The sequence below is a fragment of the Bombina bombina genome, chromosome 5 (assembly GCF_027579735.1).
Source record: "Bombina bombina isolate aBomBom1 chromosome 5, aBomBom1.pri, whole genome shotgun sequence".
NCBI classification, from domain to species: domain Eukaryota; kingdom Metazoa; phylum Chordata; class Amphibia; order Anura; family Bombinatoridae; genus Bombina; species Bombina bombina.
In genome coordinates, this window is record NC_069503.1 from 374,531,222 (window position 1) to 374,557,018 (window position 25,797).

General features: G+C 41.3%; 1 protein-coding gene across 3 annotated transcripts in view; it reads right to left on the reverse strand.

Annotated features, from left to right (window-relative positions):
* The window catches only part of ANKRD28 (ankyrin repeat domain 28), a 1,012,368-nt gene that overhangs the window by 46,120 nt on the left and 940,451 nt on the right, over positions 1–25,797 (reverse strand). For 2 of the 3 annotated variants that reach the window (XM_053714205.1, XM_053714203.1), the window contains exon 26: positions 17,477–17,559. The exons of the other annotated variant lie outside the window; for it this stretch is intronic. In XM_053714205.1, coding sequence (XP_053570180.1) covers positions 17,477–17,559 — 83 coding nt within the window. The remainder of the gene's footprint in view (positions 1–17,476; positions 17,560–25,797) is intronic. 3 annotated transcript variants of the gene reach the window in all.

The window sequence follows — 25,797 nt, forward strand, 5'->3', positions numbered from 1 at the left end:
ACACTCCTTAACCAAAAAGACAAGGAAGTGACAGAGACCTTCTGCCCCTTACGCTTCCCAGAATAGGCAACAAACAATGAAGGAGTTTGTCTAAAATCCTTAGTAGCCTTAAGATAGAACTTCAAGGCTCGAACCACGTCCAAATTACGAAGCAAACATTCTTTCAAAGAAGGAGGATTAGGACACAAGGAAGGAACCACAATCTCTTGATTGATGTTGCGGTCTGACACGACCTTAAGGAGAAACCCTAATTTAGTACGTAGGACAGCCATATCAGAATGGAACACCAGATAAGGAAGCTCACATTGCAAGGCGGCAATCTCAGATACTCTGCGCGCAGAATAAATAGCCAGTAGAAAAAGAACCTTCCAGGATAACAACTTAATGTCAATTTCATGCATAGGCTCAAACAGAGCCCGCTGCATAACTTTAAGAACAACCGAAGCAATAGCCGCTGCTGGTTGAAACAAGTATCCCGTATGCTGAAACATTTTTCTGAGAAAAGTTTCCATCTTCTTATCTATCGGCTCTCTGAACGACGATTTATCCTCAAGTGGGATAGTAGTACACTTGGCCAATGTGGAGATAGCACCATCCACCTCAGGTACGGAACCCCGCAACTCCAACTGAGAGTCCGGGAATACTTTTTAAAGGAAGACGAATGGGAAAAGGAAGATCCAATTCTATCCAACTTGTTCTTAATAATGTTCGCCATTTTTACAGGTACAGGAAAAGTTAACAGCACTACCCTGTCCTCGTAAACTCTGTCTAATTTAGGGATCAAAGGTTTATCAGACAGCTTGGCCTCTGGAACCTCTAATGTAGACAGAAACTCCTTTAGAAGAAAACGTAAGTGTTCAATCTTAGGATGGTTCCTCCACAGCAGGAGGCCTAGAGGTAGCAGACTCCGATACAGAAAGTTCTCCCTCTGAAGACTCAGAGTGTGACCCATCCTTGGATAATTGAAAAACAGATACATCCAATAAATTTCTTGATGACCTCTGGACAGGAGAGCTATGTTTAACCTTGCGCTTGGCAGAGCGAGCGAAAGCACTAAAGGCCTCAGACATTGCCATCTTTAACTGGGTGGTAAAGTCTGATGGTAAAAGGCTCCCTCCAGATGGATCAGACGTGCTACGGAAAGCTGCATGTGATGAGGGAGATGACTGATGGGTATATACCTCACAGAACGGCGAGTCCTCAGAGGTGGACGGCTCAGTGGTACTAAAGGGGTTAATCTTCTTATACCTAATAACTTTGTCGAGGAATGTCGAACATAGTTGAGAGGGCGGGAACACCAAGGTCTCCTCATAATATAAACAGGTATTACTATTTGGAATAGAGGGAGTACCCTCAAGAATATCAGAATCTTCCATAGCTTACGCTAATGACAGTAGGACATAAAACAATCTTTTTATTTCTCACAAAAACGGCACCTTTATACTCCCAATGGCTGGGGCACTCACCACCTCCTAGACCCAGACAAAACAGAGAAAAAATATTTTCTCAGACAACTAGCTCGGTCAGGAAAGAGGAAATGAAAGTGCGACCACTCCCGGTCACATGGTGCACAATGGAGGACCGCCCCTGTTATGAGAAAAAGCATGCCAAGCTTAAAGCTGTGCAGCATTCAAAGTGAAAGTAAAAACCTGTTTTTACAGCCACATAAACAGTCTATGAGCCCAATGAAATCTCACACATAAAGCAGCATAAAATCAATGCATTACATTTGATTAATCCCCACTGTTCAATAATCTCCCTCAGGAGATATTAACCCATGATTCTATTAAGATAAAAGGAGTCACACTGTGACCCTGTCTTCTAGCGTTTTCAAGATATGTAAAATTTGAAACAATCTTACCAGAATCCATGCTGTGGAACAGAAACACAGCCTCTCAAGTGTGACAGTCTTGTAGCTTTGTACTGACATGGACTTGCGTGAAGAAAACTAGCAGGCAGTGGAACTTGTCAACACTGATTGCTTAAAGAGCTGTTAGTAGGCAGTCTGGATAGGTTTCTCCCTGCATCTCCAGACCGTTTGTCAATGCTCTCACTGAGAGGCTGACAAGACTACTTAAAACTCCAGTCCCATATCGAAGGGCAGATACCCCTCCTAAGGAACTACTCCAAAATCTTCTGACACTTCTCTGCCATCCTCCTGTGATGAAAGGCAAAGAATGACTGGGGGATGGGGGGAGTGGGAGAGGTATTTAAGCCTTTGGCCGGGGTGTCTTTACCTCCTCCTGGTGGGCAGGGTTAGTATTTCCCAACAGTAAGGAATGAAGCTGTGGACTCTGCTTATATAAAGAAGGAAAAGGCCCCCTCCAGATGGAGAATTAGCTGTGCCGCGGGGAACTGCATGCGAAGCGGTTTGAATAGACAGGGCAGTAATCTCTTGGGTCATAGAATCCTGAGAGGTTGATGGCTCAGAGGGACTAATTGTGCTATGGGTATTGGCAGACTTAACTCCCTTCTTAGACTTTAAGACAGTGCTTAGGCAATTAAAACAAAATTGAGCAGGCGGGCAAACCTCCTCACAATATAAACAGGTATTATTATTCACTATAGAAGGAGTGGAACCCTCTAATGTAGTATCAGAGTACTCCATAGCTTTGGAATGTAATTCCACAGATGGCATAAAAAAAAGAAAAAAAAAAAAGCTTTTTTTTAATATAAACAGGCACCTTTACAATTCCAATGGCTGGGGCACTCACCACCTCTTAGACCCAGACAAATGATCAGTGAAATGCTCTTCTCAGGAGTGCTGTCTGCAGCAGGATTGCAAGGAAGTGAAAGAGGCTGCATCCGGTCACGTGGTGTGCAAGACATGACTTCCCCTGCTATGCAAAAGAGTGTTAAGCTAATATTAGCTGTGTAACACTCAAAAACTAAAGTAAAATCTGACTGTTCCCAAGCCAAAAGCACAGAGTCTGATGAGCCCAAACCTAATGCAGAACATAAAAATACCCAAAACTGTTCTCAATAATCTCCCTATACAGGAGTCCCTGCTATAACAATAAAGCAGACTTACCCTCTAGGATCCATGCAGTGGAACAGATACAGCCTCTCAAGTGCGACAGCCTTGTAGAGACGCTCTGACAGGGACCTAAGTGATTAAAAGCAAGCAGTGAAATTTGTCCACACTGATTGCTCAGGAGTTGATAGCTAAAAGCCTGGATGGTTTTGCAGAAAAACTTTCCCTGCATCTCCAGACTCTAACTTTCATCAATACTCTCACTGAGAGGTTTATATGATTACTTAAAACTCTAGTCCTCTCTTGAAGGGAACATACTCATTACAGGACTATCCGAATCTTCTGGCAATTCTCTGCCACCTCCTCTAGTGATGAAAGGCAAAGAATGACTGGTTGGATAGGGGAAGTGGGAGTGATATTTAAGCTTTTGGCTGGGGTTTCTTTGCCTCCCCCTGGTGGCCAAGTGTTGTATTTCCCAACAGTAAGGAATGAAGTTGTGGACTCTCCCTGCCTTATAGAAAGAACATGCTGTTTCAAAAGTGTATTTGAGTATGCACCTTGCACCAGCATTTTAAACACAGCCTAAGGTGTTTTAGCGAGCCTAAGGTGCGTGTACCATCTGCTAGTGACTAATTTTGTTAAAAGGACATGAAACCCAAATTTTTTCTTTCATGATTTAGAAAGAGAATGTCATTTTAAACAATTTTATAATTTACTTCTATTATACCATTTGCTCTATTCTCTAGATATCCTTTGCTTAAAAGCATATCTAGATAGGCTCAGTAGCTGCTGATTGGTGGCTGCACATAGATGCCTCATGTGATTGGCTCACCCATGTGCATTGCTATTTCTTCAACCAAGGATATCTCAAAAATGAAGCAACTTAGATAATAGAAGTAAATTGAAATGTTGTTTAAAATTGTATTCTCTACCTGAATCATAAAAGAAACATTTGGGGTTTAGTGTCCCTTTAAATACTGACATGTAAAAAAAAAAGCTGGTGCACTGACAATATCTAGCTATGCTTCACATGCATGTGTAGAGAAAAAGGTTGACACTAAAACCTTTACTCAAAGCATTTTTGACAATACATGTATATTGATAATATGTTTCTATTCAAAGATGTAATTCAACTATCTTCAATTACATTTTGAACAGAATATCCCTTTAAGGGCAAATAAAGTTACAAATTTAAAAGCTCCAATGTGTTAAAGCATTTTATTATTGCAGTGATGCTTGAATATATACATATAAAATAATACACACACACACACACACACATATATATATATATATATATATACATACATACACATACATACACACATACATACAGGTAGCCCTCAGTTTATGCTGGGGTTAGGTTTCAGAAGGAATGGTTGTAAATTGAAACCGTTGTAAATTGAAACCCAGTTTATAATGTAAGTCAATGGGAAGTGAGGGAGATAGGTTCCAGGCCCCTCTCAAAATTGTCATAAGTAACACCTAATACATTATTTTTAAAGCTTTAAAATGAAGACTTTAAATGCTAAACAGCATTATAAACCTAATAAAATAACCACACAACACAGAATATATAATTAGACTAAGTTAAATGAACAAAAACATTTGCTAAACAGCATTATAAACCTAATAAAATAATCACACAACACAGACTTCATTTGCATTTTTCTGCAAACAGTTCTTTCTATGCATTCCAATCTGGACTGATTTATAGACAGGAAGATCTTGTTCCTTTGAAATTCGCTCGATAGCTTAGGTCTGGTTAAACTGATTAATTTCAGCTTGCTTGGCTTTGCTGCAACACAAGTGGACAGCTCCACCTACTGGCTATTTTAATAAATGCACTGCTTCTCAATGCTTTTCAATAGCAGTCACATGACTGGAAAAAAAGGTTGTTATTCTGAAACGGTGTAAATTGAGCCGTTGTAAATTGAGGGCCACCTGTATATATATATATATATATATATATATATATATATATATATATATACACACGTATATATATTTAAATATGTATGAATTTTTTTTTTTTTTTTTTAGACCTGCTCTCGGTCTTCCCAGCACTCTCATTCTACTTTCTCACAGTCATATCTAGGGTATACAGTTGTGCTCATAAGTTTACATACCCTAGCAGAATTTATGATTTCTTGGCCATTTTTCTTCAGAGACTATGAATGATAACACAAAAACTTTTCTTTCACTCATGGTTAGTGTTTGGCTGAAGCCATTCATTATCAATCAACTGTGTTTACTCTTTTTAAATCATAGTGGCAACAGAAACTACCCAAATGACCCTGATCAAAAGTTTACATACCCTGGTGATTTTGGCCTGATAACATGCACACAAGTTGACACAAAGGGGTTTGAATGGCTATTAAAAGGTAACCATCCTCACCTGTGATCTGTTTGCTTGTAATTAGTGTGTGTGTGTGTGTGTGCATAAAAGGTCAATTAGTTTCTGGACTCCTGACAGACCCTTGCATCTTTCATCCAGTGCTGCACTGACGTTTCTGGATTCTGAGTCATTGGGAAAACAAAAGAATTGTCAAAGGAAATGTGGGAAAAAGGTAGTAGAACTGTATAAAACAGGAAAGGGATTTAAAAAGATATCCAAGGAATTGAGAATTCCAATCAGCAGTGTTCAAACTCTAATCAAGAAGTAGAAAATGAGGGGTTCTGTTGAAACCAAACCACGGTCAGGTAGACCAACTAAAATTTCAGCCACAACTGCCAGGAAAATTGTTCGGGATGCAAAGAAAAACCCACAAATAACTTCAGGTGAAATACAGGACTCTCTGAAAACATGTGGATTGGCTGTTTCAAGATGCACAACAAGGAGGCACTTGAAGAAAGATGGGCTGTATTGTTGAGTCGCCAGAAGAAAGCCATTACTACACAAATGCCACAAAGTATTTTGCTTACAATACGCCAAACAGCACAGAGACAAGCCTCAAACCTTCTGGCACAAAGTCATTTGGAGTGATGAGACCAAAATTGAGCTTTTTGGCCACAACCATAAATGCTACATTTGGAGAGGAGTCAACAAGGCCTATGATGAAAGGTACACCATTCCTACTGTGAAACACGGAGGTGGATCGCCAATGTTTTGGGGATGTGTGAGCTACAAAAGGCACAGGAAATTTGGTCAGAATTGATGGCAAGATGAATGCAGTATGTTATTAAAAAATACTGGAGGAAAATTTGCATTCATCAGCCCGGAAGCTGCGCATGGGACGTACTTTGACATTCCAACATGAAAATGATCCTAAACACAAGGCCAAGTCGACCTGTCATTGGCTACAGCAGAATAAAGTGAAGGTTCTGGAGAAGCCATCTCTGTCTCCTGACCTCAATATCATTGAGCCACTCTGGGGAGATCTCAAACGTGCAGTTCATGTAAGACAGCCCAAGAATTTACAGGAACTGGAGGCTTTTTGCCAGGAAGAATGGGCAGTTTTACCATCTGAGAAGATAAAGAGCCTCATCCACAAATACCGCAAAAGACTTCAAGCTGTCATTGACGTTAAAGGGGGCAAAACACGGTATTAATAACCGGGGTATGAAAACTTTTGAGATTCAAAGAGTATTCCAGCCACCGAGTTTTCTTAAAAGACCTTTATTTCACATAGGGTCCCAAACAAACAGTTACAACGTTTCAAGCCACACCAGGCTCTTAATCGTGTATTATTAGATACACAGGTGTATGCCTTATATACCCTTACCTATTATTCTACATCCTGTGTTAGAATCCAACTGCACAACAGTGCCATCTTGTGGATGCAATAATTCAATGCAACTCCAAATTCAACACAGAAGGTGAATAAACACATAGATAAAATCACTTAAAAAGACATATACAACCAAGTACAAATTTAAAAAGAGGAACAATGCATAGCAAAATTATTTCAAACAACTGATGTTATTTATGTTGTCAATAGAGAAAAAGAATTTTATCTTAATACATTATCACAGATTCTATCAGAGAAAAAGACTCCAGTCAAAATCTTTGTTCATACCCTTTGGCTTCATGCACTCTAGTTTATATACCCAGAACATCTCTCTCATTTTTAATAGTCGTTCCCTATCTCCACCCCTTCTAGGCCTATCTACTTGTTCAATAATTTGAAACCTAAGTTGGCTGATATTATGACCCATAGAGAGGAAGTGAGAGGAAACTGGCACTTCTTTATTCTTACATCTGATATTAGATTTGTGTTCAGTTATCCTCTCCCTTACCTCTCTACAGGTCTCGCCAATATAAATTTGGCCACACGGATATTTAATAAGATAGATACAGTATGTAGCCCTGCATGTGAGATACTTATTAATTTTATATTTCTTCCCAGTAATGGGATGATAAAAAATTTCCCCTTTGATCATAGAGCTACAGTGGGAACAATTCAGACATGGGTAGCAGCCATATCTCTTAGGCCCAATAGTTTTCTGGCTCTCTTGTTTACAGCTACCAATATCTGAATGTACCAACTCATTTTAAAAATTTCTCCCTCTGAGGCTACAAACAGGTCTTTTGAAAAGGACAGTAAAAAGAAAATGGTATTGGAATTACATGCAATAACGTTGTCTGAATATCACAGAGTACAACGTATTCCAAGAGGCCTGAGGATGTCCACCTGTCCTACCTTATTTGCCAATAAAAAAGAATATACGGATAAATTTTAGAGTATTCTCAATAAATGTTCTTTTGATATTATAACATGGACTGTTGAATTTGCCCAGAAGGAGATTGAAATATATAAAGAACAAATTAACCTGCAAAAAGAACAAATGGTTAAATGCCTACCCCTTGATGAATATAAGAAAGCTGTGATGGAGGTAGAGAAATCTGTGAGCGATTACAGAAAACACCTGTAAAGTAAAAAAAGAACAAAGTTCATTAGAGATGAACAAGATTATAGCCAAGGTACAGTCTATAGATGGCGCCAGAGTACAAGCCTTGTGAAACAGACAAGAGAATATGGGAGAAGGAATAAACAGACAACCGCACAGGAAGAGGTTAATAGCAGCCTGGATTCATCTGCCGGTTTTTTGACCGAAGATTCAGACGCAGATTCCACTGCGGTGGGAGGAAGCACAATAGGCGGCAGTTCTGGTCGGCCGATGACGTCAGAGCGACAACGTACACGCCGGGGACGAGGAGCGCAACGAGGCCATTACAGGTACTGAACGCCACTATGCCCCCAAGGACACACAACCAACCTGAGAGGTATGAGCAAATAAGATCTTTGGGGAATGTTAGTGATACCACAGATGGATGTAGTCCTGTTATGGCGTTAAACCAAACCACTGAAAAAGAAAAAATATGTGGAACTTTTGAAAAAGGCCCGATCCAGGACTTTAAACAAATCCATGGCTATAGTCATTTGCCACATATTGTTGTGGGTGCTATTACGAATGAGGACTGTGACAAAAAATCCGGGACTTCCATATTAGATAAAGTTACTAACCTTAATGGCACAAAATTGGTTAAATGTACTAATGGTATAGAGTCTAATAAAACTGGGAGCTGTAATGAATCTTTACTAGATAGTAATCTTTTTGATAAAAATACTAACCAGAGTGTGAATAACAATATGACAGACATGTTTACTATTGAATCTCTCTCTCCTGGAAAAATGGATGTATGTACTTTAATTGTGGATGATGACACTGAATTAAGTAAAGCATTTAGTCACAATGAGCACAGTGTGAATGATAGGATGTGTGATTCTAGTGTGAATGATTTGACACTATGTAAAGAAAATTTGGTTTATAATCTATCCTCTTACATTCTTAGTGAAGAGGAGGAAATGGCACTAAACAAAGGATTATCATATTGTAATGAGTTTTTGGTACAACAAGATTTGCAGAAATTTTATAGAAAATTAAAATTAAAAATTTACTTTGTGCATAATCCCTCTGCATAGCAGACACCAAGCACTGATAACACTAATGTCACTAGATTTAAGAATGTTAGAGATTATGATATTTCCAAAAAGAGCACTTTTACACCTACAGCTACACATAGCTTAGCCACATATATGAGTTTGGTACAAAAAGAAATTGATATTCTTTTTAAGAGAGAGAGAAAAAAGAAACTGGTACAAAAGAACAAAAAAGACAAACTTGCTATTGAGAAATTAAAGAATAACAAAGAGATAATCATTAAAAAAGCCGATAAGGGCGGAGCCATTGTCCTTTTGAATAGAATAGATTATGTGGCAGAAATTAACAGACAACTATCTGACAATAAAGTATATCAAATATTAAATAGAGATCCAACCATTGATATTAACAAAGAAATTAAAAACATCTTAGACCTTGCAGTCAAGAGGGAAGTTATCACAGAGTCATTTAGAGAAGCTTTATATATTGATAATCCGATTAGACCGGTTATATATGTTTTGCCCAAGATACATAAGGCTAAAGAGAAACCCCCTGGTAGGCCAATTGTGGCAGGAATGGGTTCTGTTTTTTCATCTATCTCTGTTTTCTTAGACAAAATATTACAGCCATTTGTAAAACAAGCAAATTCCTATATTAGAGATACTAATGACTTCCTAAACAAAATTAAGGATCTTGGATATGTTGGAGATAAATGTATTTTATTTACTTTAGATGTTTCTAGTCTATATACCTCAATAAAACATACTAGTGGGGTTGAAGCTGTTGAGAATACATTGAGATCTAATAGTGACTATACTGAGAGAGAAATTGGGTTCTTTGTTGAATTGCTGTCTATCATATTATATCAGAATTATTTGTTGTTTGGAGATACATATTATTTACAAAAACAGGGAACAGCAATGGGCTCCAACGTCGTCCCCACATACGCCAACATTTTCATGAATAATTTTGAAGAATATTTTGTATATTCTCATCTATCTTTTCAACGTTATGGCGCCTCCTGGTGGAGATATATCGATGATGTGTTTGGCGTGTGTGTGTGTGTGTGTGTGGGGGGGGGGCGACGTTGGTAGCCTCCTGTCATTTGTACAGGATCTTAATGATTCAGTTACAGGTTTAAAGTTTACACTGAATATGAATGAGGTGAGGATTGAGTATCTTGATACTATTGTCTATAATAAGGAGGGATTTCTATATACTGATTTTTACACAAAGAGTACTGACAGGAACAACTTGTTGAAATATGGGAACTACCATCCAGAAAAAGTCTTTCAGGCAATCCCTAAAAGTCAGTTTACTCGTCTGAAAAGAATAGTATCGGATCAAAAACAATGTAAATATAGATTGGAACAAATGGCGAACAAATTTATAAATAGAAACTATCCTCCATCTTTGATCTCTAAACAATTAGATGCGATCATGGAAGAGAACAATTCAGATAAGATAAATAAACAAAAAACAAAGTCAAACCGTATGATTTTTGTCACACAATTTAATAGGTTAAGTAATAAAATTACTGGTATCTTGAAGAAAAAATAGAATTTATGCTTACCTGATAAATTACTTTCTCCAACGGTGTGTCCGGTCCACGTCGTCATCCATTACTTGTGGGAATATTCTCTTCCCCAACAGGAAATGGCAAAGAGCACAGCAAAAGCTGCCCATATAGCCCCTCCTCAGGCTCCGCCCCCCAGTCATTCGACCGACGGTTAGGAGAAAAAAAGGAGAAACTATAGGGTGCCGTGGTGACTGTAGTGTATAGAGAAAGAAATTTTTCAAACCTGATTAAAAAACCAGGGCGGGCCGTGGACCGGACACACCGTTGGAGAAAGTAATTTATCAGGTAAGCATAAATTCTGTTTTCTCCAACATTGGTGTGTCCGGTCCACGGCGTCATCCATTACTTGTGGGAACCAATACCAAAGCTTTAGGACACGGATGGAGGGAGGGAGCAAATCAGGTTACCTAAACGGAAGGCACCAAGGCTTGCAAAACCTTTCTCCCAAAAATAGCCTCCGAAGAAGCATAAGTATCAAATTTGTAGAATTTGGCAAAAGTGTGCAGAGAAGACCAAGTCGCTGCCTTACATATCTGATCAACAGAAGCCTCGTTCTTGAAGGCCCATGTGGAAGCCACAGCCCTAGTAGAGTGAGCTGTGATTCGTTCAGGAGGCTGCCGTCCGGCAGTCTCATAAGCCAATCGGATAATGCTTTTCAGCCAGAAAGAAAGAGAGGTAGCAGTAGCTTTTTGTCCTCTCCTCTTACCAGAGTAAACGACAAACAAAGATGAGGTTTGCCTAAAATCCTTTGTTGCTTCTAAATAGAACTTTAAAGCACGAACTACATCTAAATTGTGTAACAAACGTTCCTTCTTTGAAACTGGATTCGGACACAGAGAAGAAACAACTATTTCCTGGTTAATATTCTTGTTGGAAACAACTTTTGGAAGAAAACCAGGCTTAGTACGCAAAACAACCTTATCTGAATGGAACACAAGATAGGGTGGATCACACTGCAAAGCAGATAATTCAGAAACTCTTCTAGCAGAAGAAATAGCAACCAAAAACAGAACTTTCCAAGATAGTAACTTGATATCTATGGAATGTAAAGGTTCAAACGGAACCCCTTGAAGAACTGAAAGAACTAAATTTAGACTCCAAGGAGGAGTCATGGGTCTGTAAACAGGCTTGATTCTGACCAAAGCCTGTACAAAAGCTTGTACATCTGGCACAGCTGCCAGGCGTTTGTGTAACAAAACAGATAAAGCAGAAATCTGTCCTTTTAGAGAACTCGCTGACAACCCTTTATCCAAACCCTCTTGGAGAAAGGAAAGAATCTTAGGAATTTTAATTTTACTCCAGGAGAATCCCTTGGATTCACACCAACAGATATATCTTTTCCATATTTTATGGTAAATCTTTCTAGTCACAGGTTTTCTGGCTTGTACCAGAGTATCTATCACTGAATTTGAAAATCCACGCTTGGATAAAATCAAGCGTTCAATTTCCAAGCAGTCAGCTGCAGAGAAACTAGATTTGGATGTTCGAATGGACCTTGTACTAGAAGATCCTGTCTCAAAGGTAGCTTCCATGGTGGAGCCGATGACATATTCACCAGGTCTGCATACCAAGTCCTGCGTGACCACGCAGGAGCTATCAGGATCACTGAGGCCTTCTCCTGTTTGATCCTGGCTACGAGCCTGGGCAGGAGAGGAAACGGTGGAAACACATAAGCTAGGTTGAACGACCAAGGCGCCACTAATGCATCCACTAGAGTCGCCTTGGGATCCCTGGATCTGGACCCGTAGCAAGGAACCTTGAAGTTCTGACGAGACGCCATCAGATCCATGTCTGGAATGCCCCATAATTGGGTTAACTGGGCAAAGACCTCCGGGTGGAGTTCCCACTCCCCCGGATGGAAAGTCTGACGACTCAGATAATCCGCCTCCCAGTTGTCTACTCCTGGGATGTGAATTGCAGATAGATGGCAGGAGTGATCCTCCGCCCATTTGATGATCTTGGATACCTCTCTCATCGCCAAGGAACTCTTTGTTCCTCCCTGATGGTTGATGTAAGCTACAGTCGTCATGTTGTCTGACTGGAATCTTATGAATCCGGCCTTCGCTAGTTGAGGCCAAGCCCGGAGAGCATTGAATATCGCTCTCAGTTCCAGGATGTTTATCGGGAGAAGAGACTCTTCCCGAGACCATAGACCCTGAGCTTTCAGGGAGTCCCAGACCGCGCCCCAGCCTAATAGACTGGCGTCGGTCGTGACAATGACCCACTCTGGTCTGCGGAAACTCATTCCCTGAGACAGGTGATCCTGAGTCAACCACCAACGGAGTGAGTCTCTGGTTAACTGGTCTACTTGAATCTGAGGAGACAAGTCTGCATAGTCCCCATTCCACTGATTGAGCATGCACAGTTGTAATGGTCTTAGATGAATTCGAGCAAAAGGAACTATGTCCATTGCTGCAACCATCAATCCTACTACTTCCATGCACTGAGCTATGGAAGGCTGTAGAATAGAGTGAAGAACTTGACAAGCGTTTAGAAGCTTTGACTTTCTGACTTCTGTCAGGAAGATCTTCATTTCTAAAGAATCTATTATTGTTCCCAAAAAAGGAACTCTTGTTGACGGAGACAGGGAACTCTTTTCTACGTTCACCTTCCACCCCTGAGATCTGAGAAAGGCTAGAACAATATCTGTATGAGCCTTTGCCTTGGAAAGAGACGACGCTTGAATTAGAATGTCGTCTAGATAAGGTGCCACTGCAATGCCCCTCGGTCTTAGAACCGCCAGAAGGGACCCTAGCACCTTTGTGAAAATTCTGGGAGCAGTGGCTAAACCGAACGGGAGAGCAACGAACTGGTAATGTTTGTCCAGAAAGGCGAATCTTAGGAACTGATGATGATCTTTGTGGATAGGAATATGTAGGTACGCATCCTTTAAATCCACGGTAGTCATATATTGACCCTCCTGGATTGTAGGTAAAATTGTTCGAATGGTTTCCATTTTGAACGATGGAACTTTGAGAAATTTGTTTAGAATTTTTAAATCCAGAATTGGTCTGAAAGTTCCCTCTTTTTTGGGAACTACAAACAGGTTTGAGTAAAACCCCTGACCTTGTTCCACTGTTGGAACTGGGTGTATCACTCCCATCTTTAACAGGTCTTCTACACAATGTAAGAATGCCTGTCTCTTTATTTGGTTTGAAGATAAGCGAGACATGTGGAACCTTCCCCTTGGAGGAAGTTCCTTGAATTCTAGAAGATAACCCTGAGAGACTATTTCTAGTGTCCAGGGATCCGGAACATCTCTTACCCAAGCCTGAGCAAAGAGAGAGAGTCTGCCCCCTACTAGATCCGGTCCCGGATCGGGGGCTACCCCTTCATGCTGTCTTGGTAGCAGCAGCAGGCTTCTTGGCCTGTTTACCCTTGTTCCAGCCTTGCATTGGTTTCCAAGCTGGTTTAGCCTGGGAAGCGTTACCCTCTTGTCTAGAGGCTGCAGAGTTAGAAGCCGTTCCGTTCCTGAAATTACGAAAGGAACGAAAATTGGACTTATTCTTAGCCTTGAAAGGCCTATCCTGTGGGAGGGCATGGCCCTTCCCCCCAGTGATGTCTGAAATAATTTCTTTCAATTCTGGCCCAAAAAGGGTCTTACCTTTGAAAGGGATATTAAGCAATTTTGTCTTGGAAGATACATCCACCGACCAAGACTTTAGCCAGAGCGCTCTGCGCGCCACAATTGCAAACCCTGAATTTTTCGCCGCTAATCTCACTAATTGCAAAGCGGCATCTAAAATAAAGGAATTAGCTAACTTAAGTGCGTGAATTCTGTCCATGACTTCCTCATATGGAGTCTCCTTATTGAGCGACTTTTCTAGTTCATCGAACCAGAAACACGTCGCCGTAGTGACAGGAATAATGCACGAAATTGGTTGGAGGAGGTAACCTTGCTGAACAAAAATCTTTTTTAGCAAACCCTCCAATTTTTTATCCATAGGATCTTTGAAAGCACAATTGTCCTCAATGGGAATAGTCGTGCGTTTGGCTAGCGTAGAAACTGACCCCCTCAACCTTAGGGACTGTTTGCCATGTGTCCTTCCTTGGGTCGACCATGGGGAACAATTTCTTAAATATAGGAGGTGGGACAAAAGGTATGCCTGGTTTCTCCCACTCCTTATTCACTATGTCCGCCACCCTTTTAGGTATCGGAAAGGCATCAGGGTGCACCGGGACCTCTAGGAATTTGTCCATCTTGCACAATTTTTCTGGAATGACCAAAGAGTCACAATCATCCAGTGTAGTTAGCACCTCCTTAAGCAATGCGCGGAGATGCTCTAACTTAAATTTAAACGTCACAACATCAGGTTCTGCCTGTTGAGAAATTCTTCCTGAATCAGAAAGTTCTCCCTCCGACAAAACCTCCCTCACTGCCACTTCTGACTGGTGTGAGGGTATGACAGATAAATTATCGTCAGCGCCTTCTTGCTCCACTGTATTTAAAACTGAGCAATCACGCTTTCTTTGAAATGCTGGCATTTTGGATAAAATATTAGCTATGGAATTATCCATTACTGCCGTTAATTGTTGCATAGTAACAAGCATTGGCGCGCTAGATGTACTAGGGGTTGCCTGCGCGGGCATAACTGGTATTGACACAGAAGGAGAGGATGAAGAACTATCCCCACTACCTTCATTTGAGGAATCATCTTGGGCAACCTTATTAAATGTGACAGTACTGTCCTTACTTTGTCTGGACGCCATGGCACAATTATCACATACATTTGAAGGGGGGACCACCTTGGCCTCCATACATACAGAACATGTTCTATCTGAAGGTACAGACATGTTAAACAGGCTTAAACAGGCTAATAATGCAAAAAAAAACGTTTTTAAACAAAACCGTTACTGTCTCTTTAAATGTTAAACAGAGCACACTTTATTTCTGAATGTGTGAAAAACTATGAAGGAAATATCCAATCTTTACCAAATTTTCACCACAGTGTCTTAATGCTTTTAAAGTATTGCACCCCAATTTTAACCCCACTACAGCCCCAGCCACAGCGTTTGCTGCGGCTTCACCTGTCCTTGGGGATTATACAATACCAAATTAAGCCTTCCAGGAACGTTTTCAATGATCACCAGACCCTCTCACATGCAGCTGCATGCACTGCATCCAAAAGAAACTGCACAATTATGGCGCGAAAATGAGGCTCTGCCTACTATAGTGAAAGGCCCTTCCTGACTGGGAAGGTGTCTAAACAACTGCCTGGCGCCTAAAAACGTTCCCCAACACTAAAAGTTTAGAAATATCACCTCAAACTTCATAAAAAACTTAAATAAAGCAATCGATTTAGCCCACAAGAGTGTCAACCAGTGTATAGCCCATAATAAGCCTTCATTCTGTTATGAGTCTAAGAAAATGGCTTACCGATCCCCAAGAGGGAAAATGACACTTCTAGCATTACACAGTCTTGTTAGAAAATGGACTAGTCATACCTTGAGCAGAAAAGTCTGCAAACTGTTCCCCCCAACTGAAGTTCTCTGGACTCAACAGTCCTGCGTGGGAACAGCAATTGATTTTAGTTACTGCTGCTAAAATCATACTCCTCTTTTAAACAGAACTCTTCATCCCTTTCTGTTTTAGAGTAAATAGTACAAACCGGCACTATTTTAAAATAACAAACTCTTGATAGAAGAATAAAAAACTACAACTAAACACCACATACTCTTCACCATCTCCGTGGAGATGCTACTTGTTCAGAGCGGCAAAGAGAATGACTGGGGGGCGGAGCCTGAGGAGGGGCTATATGGGCAGCTTTTGCTGTGCTCTTTGCCATTTCCTGTTGGGGAAGAGAATATTCCCACAAGTAATGGATGACGCCGTGGACCGGACACACCAATGTTGGAGAAATTGGCATATAATAAAAGACTGCCATCCAGAAGTCTTGGAATTTAAAGAAAATTTAATGGTGGCTTATAAGAAAAACAGAAGTATTAAAGATGAGTTGGTACATTCAGATATTGGTAGCTGTAAACAAGAGAGCCAGAAAACTATTGGGCCTAAGAGATATGGCTGCTACCCATGTCTGAATTGTTCCCACTGTAGCTCTATGATCAAAGGGGAAATTTTTTATCATCCCATTACTATAGGCCTAGAAGGGGTGGAGATAGGGAACGACTATTAAAAATGAGAGAGATGTTCTGGGTATATAAACTAGAGTGCATGAAGTCAAAGGGTATGAACAAAGATTTTGACTGGAGTCTTTTTCTCTGATAGAATCTGTGATAATGTATTAAGATAAAATTCTTTTTCTCTATTGACAACATAAATAACATCAGTTGTTTGAAATAATTTTGCTATGCATTGTTCCTCTTTTTAAATTTGTACTTGGTTGTATATGTCTTTTTAAGTGATTTTATCTATGTGTTTATTCACCTCCTGTGTTGAATTTGGAGTTGCATTGAATTATTGCATCCACAAGATGGCACTGTTGTCCAGTTGGATTCTAACACAGGATGTAGAATAATAGGTAAGGGTATATAAGGCATACACCTGTGTATCTAATAATACATGATTAAGAGCCTGGTGTGGCTTGAAACGTTGTAACGGTTTGTTTGGGACCCTATGTGAAATAAAGGTCTTTTAAGAAAACTTGGTGGCTGGAATACTCTTTGAATCTGGATTGACTGGGACCTGGCAAGTCCGTTTTGTTCAGTGCCCCCCTGAAAAAGCAAAGGTGTGCTGTTTCTTCAAAATCATTTGTGGATCAAGTATGAAAACTTTTGATCAGGGTCATTTGGGTAGTTTCTGTTGTCATTATGATTAAAAAACACAGTTGATTGATAATAAATGGCTTCAGCCAAACACTAACCATGAGTGAAAGAAACGTTTTTGTGTTATTCATATTCTCTGAAAAATGGCAAAGAAATCATAAATTCTGCCAGGGTGTGTAAACTTATGTGCATAACTGTAATTTAACCTGTGAAAGCCAATGCTACTTAATCTCTTAATGTTAACAGCTTTCATGGGAAACCACTTACATTTGATTGTTTAAAAAAGTAATAAGAACATTCTGTGATGCACTTACGTTTGCAAACCTGAATTTGTTGCATTGATGAGGTTTCGGTCTACGATCCGTTCTAATATTAACAAGGCACTAGTTTCATGACCCTATAAAATATAAATAATGCTTTGTAGATGAGAGGGTTACAAGCATCATTAAAAAACAAATTAAAAAATTCTGCAAATTCACATTTCAGCTGTGTTTTGTTCTAACTAGAGCTTAACTAATGTGACTAGCTGACCACAAAATTTGGTTCTTCAAAATAAAAACAAAACAAAACAAAACATATTCCCTTCTTATTTTTCAGTACATAATTTGCCCCACAATCCCTAAGGGCAATACGTGTTGGAGAATTGTGTAAGGGGAGTCACACAAGGAAAACGCGCATGAGGTAGAATTTAAAGTGATGTCAGCGACAAGTGTTTCATGGACTCATCTGAATATATACATTAATCTGACGCTTTTATCTCCACCGTAACTAAAAAAACCACAGAATTTATGCTTACCTGATAAATTACTTTCTCCAACGGTGTGTCCGGTCCACGGCGTCATCCATTACTTGTGGGAAATGTTCTCCCCCACATGGAAAGGCAAGGAGAGCACACAGCAAGAGCTGTCCATATAGCTCCCCCTCTGGCTCCGCCCCCCAGTCATTCGACCGACGGTTAGGAGAAAAAGGAGAAACTATAGTGTGCCGTGGTGACTGTAGTGTATAAAGAAAATTTTTTTCAACCTGATTAAAAAAACCAGGGCGGGCCGTGGACCGGACACACCGTTGGAGAAAGTAATTTATCAGGTAAGCATAAATTCTGTTTTCTCCAACATTGGTGTGTCCGGTCCACGGCGTCATCCATTACTTGTGGGAACCAATACCAAAGCTTTAGGACACGGATGAAGGGAGGGAGCAAATCAGGTTACCTAAACAGAAGGCACCACGGCTTGCAAAACCTTTCTCCCAAAAACAGCCTCCAAAGAAGCAAAAATATCAAATTTGTAGAATTTGGCAAAAGTGTGCAGAGAAGACCAAGTCGCTGCCTTACATATCTGGTCAACAGAAGCCTCGTTCTTATAGGCCCATGTGGAAGCCACAGCCCTAGTAGAGTGAGCTGTGATACGGTCAGGAGGCTGCCGTCCGGCAGTCTCATAAGCCAAGCGGATAATGCTTTTCAGCCAGAAAAAGAGAGAGGTAGCAGTAGCTTTTTGACCTCTCCTCTTACCAGAGTAAACGACAAACAAGGATGAGGTTTGTCTAAAATCTTTTGTTGCTTCTAAATAGAACTTTAAAGCACGAACAACATCTAAATTGTGTAATAAACGTTCCTTCTTTGAAACTGGATTCGGACACAAAGAAGGAACAACTATTTCCTGGTTGATGTTCTCTTTGGAAACAACTTTTGGAAGAAAACCAGGCTTAGTACGCAAAACAACCTTATCTGAATGGAACACCAGATAGGGTGGATCACACTGCAAAGCAGATAATTCAGAAACTCTTCTAGCAGAAGAAATAGCAACCAAAAACAGAACTTTCCAAGATAGTAACTTAATATCTATGGAATGTAAAGGTTCAAACGGAACCCCTTGAAGAACTGAAAGAACTAAATTTAGACTCCAAGGAGGAGTCATGGGTCTGTAAACAGGCTTGATTCTAACCAAAGCCTGAACAAAAGCTTGTACATCTGGCAAAGCTGCCAGTCGTTTGTGCAACAAGACGGATAATGCAGAAATCTGTCCTTTTAGAGAACTAGCTGACAATCCTTTATCCAAACCTTCTTGGAGAAAGGAGAGAATCTTTGGAATTTTAATCTTACTCCAGGAGAATCCTTTGGATTCACACCAACAGATATATTTTTTCCATATTTTATGGTAAATCCTTCTAGTCACAGGTTTTCTGGCTTGGACCAGAGTATCAATCACAGAATTTGAAAACCCACGCTTGGATAAAATCAAGCGTTCAATTTCCAAGCAGTCAGCTGCAGAGAAACTAGATTGGGATGTTCGAATGGACCTTGTACTAGAAGGTCTTGTCTCAAAGGTAGCTTCCATGGTGGAGCCGATGACATATTCACCAGGTCTGCATACCAAGTCCTGCGTGGCCACGCAGGAGCTATCAGAATCACCGAGGCCTTCTCCTGTTTGATCCTGGCTATGAGCCTGGGGAGGAGAGGAAACGGTGGAAACACATATGCTAGGTTGAACGACCAAGGCGCCACTAATGCATCCACTAGAGTCGCCTTGGGATCCCTGGATCTGGACCCGTAGCAAGGAATCTTGAAGTTCTGACGGGACGCCATTAGATCCATGTCTGGAATGCCCCATAATTGGGTTAACTGAACAAAGACCTCCGGATGGAGTTCCCACTCCCCCGGATGGAAAGTCTGACGACTCAAATAGTCCGCCTCCCAGTTGTCTACTCCTGGGATGTGAATAGCAGATAGATGGCAGGAGTGATTATCTGCCCATTGGATTATCTTGGTTACTTCCTTCATCGCTAGGGAACTCTTTGTTCCCCCCTGATGATTGATGTACGCAACAGTCGTTATGTTGTCCGACTGAAATCTTATGAACCTGGCTTCCGCTAGCTGAGGCCAAGCCAGGAGCGCATTGAATATAGCTCTTAGTTCCAAAATGTTTATCGGGAGAAGCGACTCTTCCCGCGACCATAGGCCCTGAGCTTTCAGAGAGTCCCAGACCGCGCCCCACCCCAAGAGGCTGGCGTCGGTCGTGATGATGACCCACTCCGGTCTGCGGAAACTCATTCCCTGAGACAGGTGATCCTGGGTCAACCACCAGAGAAGTGAGTCCCTGGTTACCTGGTCTACTTGAATTTGGGGAGACAAGTCTGTATAGTCCCCATTCCACTGATTGAGCATGCACAGCTGTAATGGTCTTAGATGAATTCGAGCAAAAGGAACCACATCCATTGCTGCGACCATTAGTCCTATTACTTACATGCATTGAGCTATGGAGGGTTGAGGAATAGAGTGAAGAACTCGACAAGCTTTTAGAAGCTTTGTCTTTCTGACGTCTGTGAGAAAGATCTTCATTTCCACAGAATCTATTATTGTTCCCAGAAAAGGAACCCTTGTGGACGGTGACAGTGAACTTTTTTCTATGTTCACTTTCCACCCGTGAGATCTGAGAAAAGCCAACACAATGTCTGTATGAGCCCTCGCTTTGGAAAGAGACGACGCTTGGATTAGGATGTCGTCTAGATAAGGTGCTACAGCGATGCCCCTCGGTCTTAGGACCGCTAGAAGGGACCCTAGCACCTTTGTGAAAATTCTGGGAGCGGTGGCTAAACCGAATGGAAGAGCCACAAACTGGTAATGTTTGTCCAGAAAGGCGAACCTCAGGAACTGATGATGAGATTTGTGGATTGGGATATGCAGATACGCATCCTTCAGATCCACGGTAGTCAAAAAGTGACCCTGCTGGATTGTTGGTAAGATTGTCCGAATGGTTTCCATCTTGAAGGATGGAACTCTGAGGAACTTGTTTAATATCTTTAAATCCAGAATTGGCCTGAAAGTTCCCTCTTTTTTGGGAACCACAAACAGGTTTGAGTAAAACCCTAGACCTTGTTCCCCGGAGGGGACTGGGTTTATCACTCCCATCTTTGATAGGTCTCTTACACAATGTAAGAATGCCTGTTTCTTTATCTGGTCTGAAGATAAGCGAGACAGGTGGAACCTTCCCTTTGGAGGAAGTCCCTTGAATTCTAACAGGTATCCCTTGGAAACTATCTCTAGTGCCCAGGGATCCAGAACATCTCTTGCCCAAGTCTGAGTGAAGAGAGATAGTCTGCCCCCTACCAGATCCGGTCCCGGATCGGGGGCTACCCCTTCATGCTGTCTTGGTAGCAGCAGCAGGTTTCTTGGTTTGTTTACCCTTGTTCCAGCCTTGCATGGGCTTCCAAGCGGGTTTGGGCTGGGCCGCGTTACCTTCTTGTCTAGCGGCAGTGGAGTTATTAGCCGGTCCGCTCCTGAAATTGCGAAAGGAACGAAAATTAGACTTGTTCTTAGCCTTAAAAGGCCTATCTCTTGTGGGAGGGCATGGCCCTTACCCCCAGTGATGTCCCAAAAAGGGTCTTACCCTTGAAAGGAATATTCAGTAACTTAGTCTTGGACGACACGTCTGCCGACCAGGATTTTAGCCAAAGCGCCCTCCGCGCTACTATAGGAAAACCTGAGTTTTTCGCCGCCAATTTCGTTATTTGAAAGGCGGCATCCAATATAAAGGAATTAGCTAACTTTAATGCGTGAATTCTGTCCATGACTTCTTCATAGGAAGTCTCTTTCTGGAGCGACCTTTCTAGTTCTTCGAACCAAAAGGACGCCGCTGAAGTGACAGTAATAACACACGTAGCTGGTTGAAGGATGAACCCTTGCTGAACAAAAATCTTTTTAAGCAATCCTTCCAATTTTTTATCCATAGGATCTTTGAAAGCGCAGCTGTCCTCTATAGGAATAGTTGTGCGCTTCGCTAGTGTTGAAACAGCTCCCTCAACCTTCGGGACAGTTTGCCATGTGTCCCTTCTAGGGTCTACTATGGGAAACATTTTCTTAAATATAGGAGGTGGGGCAAAGGGTACACCTGGCTTCTCCCACTCCTTTTCCACTATGTTCGCTACCCTCTTAGGTATTGGAAAAGCGTCGTTGTGCACTGGGACCTCTAAAAATTTGTCCAATTTGCACAACTTCTCTGGTACTACCATGGAATCACAGTCATCCAGAGTAGCTAATACCTCCTTAAGCAAAGCGCGGAGATGTTCTAGCTTAAACTTAAATGCCACTAGATTAGGTTCTGCCTGTTGAGAAATTTTTCCTGAGTCTGAAATTTCACCTTCAGACAGCCCTTCCCTCACAGCCAATTCCGATTGATGTGAGGGTAAAATAGATAAGGTATCGTCAGCGTCTGATTGTTCATCCTTTTTATCTGTATTTAAAACTGAACAATCACGCTTTCTCTGAAAAACTGGCAGTTTGGATAAAAGATTTGCTATAGAATTATCCACTACTGCTGATAATTGTTGCATAGAAATAAGCACTGGCGCGCTAGGTGTCGCCTGCGCGGGCAAAGCTGGTGTAGACACAGAAGGAGAGGATTTAGAGCTATCCCCACTACCTTCATTAGATAAATCATCTTGGGCAACATTATGAAAAATAACAGAGCTGTCCTGATTTTGTTTGGACGCTATGGCGCAATTATCACAAACACTCGAAGGGGGAATCACATTTGTCTCTATACACACAGAACATAGGTTATCTGATGGAACAGACATGTTAAACAGATTTAGGCAGGCAAACAATGCAATAAAAACGATTTTAAACAAAAACCTTACTGTCTCTTTAAATAATAAAATGACACATTTATTTCTGAATGTTCAAAAAACTATGAAGGCAATATCCGATTTTTCTGAAATTTGGACCCCAGTGTCTTAATGCTTAGAAAGTATTGCACAGCAAATATGGAGACTCTAGCTCTTAAAACAAGCAAACCGGAGCTAATTGTTGGATTTAACCGTTTTTACACACCACAATCCCAGCTACAGCCTTGCTGCAGCTTTTTACCTTCCTTAGGGGTCACCCTTCACAGAAAAAAGCCTTTTGGAGTCACTTTCTGAACCACAGGACCCTCTCACATGAATCTGCATGCACTGCCTTGAAAATCAACTGCACAGCTGAAGTGCCAAAATGAGGCTTCCTCCATCAGCACACTAGAGTGAAGGGGCCTTCCTGACTAGATTTAGGTGTCTAAAACAAGCCAGATCAATAAAAAACGTTCCCAAGTGTATGTGAGCTTATAAAATATTTCAAATGGTATAATATTGTAATAAAAACCAATCGATTTAGCCCCTAACAGTGTCTACCAGCATAAAAAACAAAAAGGGGAAGCCTGTTATCTTTTTTGCTGAGGTGAAGAAAAATGGCTTACCGTTTCCCCTGAGGGGAAAAATGACTGTCATCTAGCATTAGCCTGTGTTGTTAGAAGGAGACTAGTCATACCTGAAGCAGATGAGTCTGCAAACTGTTACCCCCAACTGAAGTTCTCTTGTTTCAACAGTCCTGCGTGGTAACAGTAATGGATTTTAGTTACTTGTGCTAAAATCATAGCCCTCTTAAACAGAAATCTTCATCACTTTTCTGTTATAGAGTAAATAGTGCAAGCCAGCACTATTTTAAAATAACAAACTCTTGATAGAAGAATAAAAAACTACAACTAACACCACAAACTCCTCGCCATCCCCGTGGTAGATGCTACTTGTTCAGAGCGGCAAGGAGAATGACTGGGGGGCGGAGCCAGAGGGGGAGCTATATGGACAGCTCTTGCTGTGTGCTCTCCTTGCCTTTCCCTGTGGGGGAGAACATTTCCCACAAGTAATGGATGACGCCGTGGACAGGACACACCAATGTTGGAGAAACATAATTTATGCTTACCTGATAAATGTATTTATTTCCAGATATGGTGAGTCCACGGAATCATCAATTACTAGTGGGAATATCACTCCTGGCCAACAGGAGGAGGCAAAGAGCACTACAGCAAAGCTGATACATATGTCACTTCCCTTACCCATAATCCCCAGTTATTCGGCCAAAGGAAAAATGGAAAAAGAAGATAACACAAAAGTGTAGAGGTGCCTGAGGTTTCAGAAAAAATAACTGTCTTAAATAAAGGGTGGGCCGTGGACTCGCCATATCCGGAAATAAATACATTTATAAGGTTAGCATAAATTATGTTCTCTTTACTAAGAAATGGTGAGTCCACAGAATCATCAATTACTAGTGGGAGTCAATACCCAAGCTACAGGACACAGATGAAAAAGCGAGGGACAAGACAGATAGACCTAAACAGAAGGCACCACTGCCTGAAGAGCTCTTCTCCAAAAAGAAGCCTCAGCCGAGGCAAAAATATCAAATTTATAAAACTTTGAAAAAGTATGCAAAGAGGACCAAGTTGCAGCCTTGCAAATCTGTTCCACAGAAGCTTCATTTTTAAATGCCCAGGAAGAAGAAACAGCCCTTGTGGAATGAGTAGTGATTCTTTCAGGAGGTTGCTGTCCAGCAATCTCATAGGCCAAACGAATAATACTCCTTAGCGAAAGAGAAGTTGCCGTAGCTTTCTGACCCTTGCGCTTCCCAGAAAAACAAACAAACAAAGCAGAAGACTGATGAAAGTCCTTAGTCGTCTGAAGATAAAACTTGTGCAACTTTGTGCAACAAACGCTCCTTAGGAGAAGGATTAGGACACAAAGAAGGAACCACAATCTCCTGATAAATATTCTTGTTTGAAACAACCTTAGGAAGGAAACCTAATTTAGTACGTAGAACCACCTTATCAGAATTAAAAATAAGATAAGGAGAATCAAACTGCAGAGCCGAGAGTTCCAAAACTCTCTGAGCAGAAGAAATAGCAACAAGAAACAAAACCTTCCAAGATTAGATCTTAATATCTAAAGAATGCATGGGTTCAAACAGAGCCAGCTGTAAAACTCGAAGAACAAGGTTAAGACTCCAGGGAGGAGTAACGGACTTAAACACAGATCTTATCCTAACCAAGGCCTGACAAAAAGATTGCACGTCTGGCGCATCCGCCAAACGCTTATCCAATAAAATAGTCAACGCAGAAATCTGACCTTTCAGAGTACTAGCTGACAAACCCTTCTCCAGACCCTCCTGGAGAAAAGACAAAATCCTAGGAATCTTGACTCTACTCCAAGAGTAGCCTCTGGATTCACACCAATACAGATATTTGCGCCATATCTTAAAGTAAATCTTTCTTGCCACGGGTTTACGAGCCTGAATCATGGTCTCAATGACTGACTCTGAAAACCCATGCTTGGATAAAATCAAGCGTTCAATCTCCAAGCAGTCAGCTTCAGAGAAACAAGATTTGGATGAAAAAAAGGACCCTGAAGTAGAAGGTCCTTCCTCAGAGGGAGTCTCCACGGAGGTAGAGACGACATTTCCACTAGATCTCCATACCAGATCCTATGAGGCCAGGTCGGCGCTATGAGAATCACTGACGCCCTTGATCTGAGCAATGACTCTTGGCAGGAGAGTGAACGGAGGAAATATGTAAGCTAGACTGAAATTCCAAGGGACTGCCAGAGCATCTATCAAGAAAGCCTGTGGATCCCTTGACCTCGAGCCGTACCTCAGAAGCTTGGCATTCTACCCAGAAGCCATGAGATCCAGTTCTGGCTGCCCCCAATTGAGGATCAATCTGGAAAATACTTCCGGATGGAGTTCCCATTTCCGCGGATGAAAGGTCTGTCGGCTCAGAAAATCTGCCTCCCAATTGTCCACTCCTGGGATGTGGATCGCAGAAAGACAACAGTTGTGAGA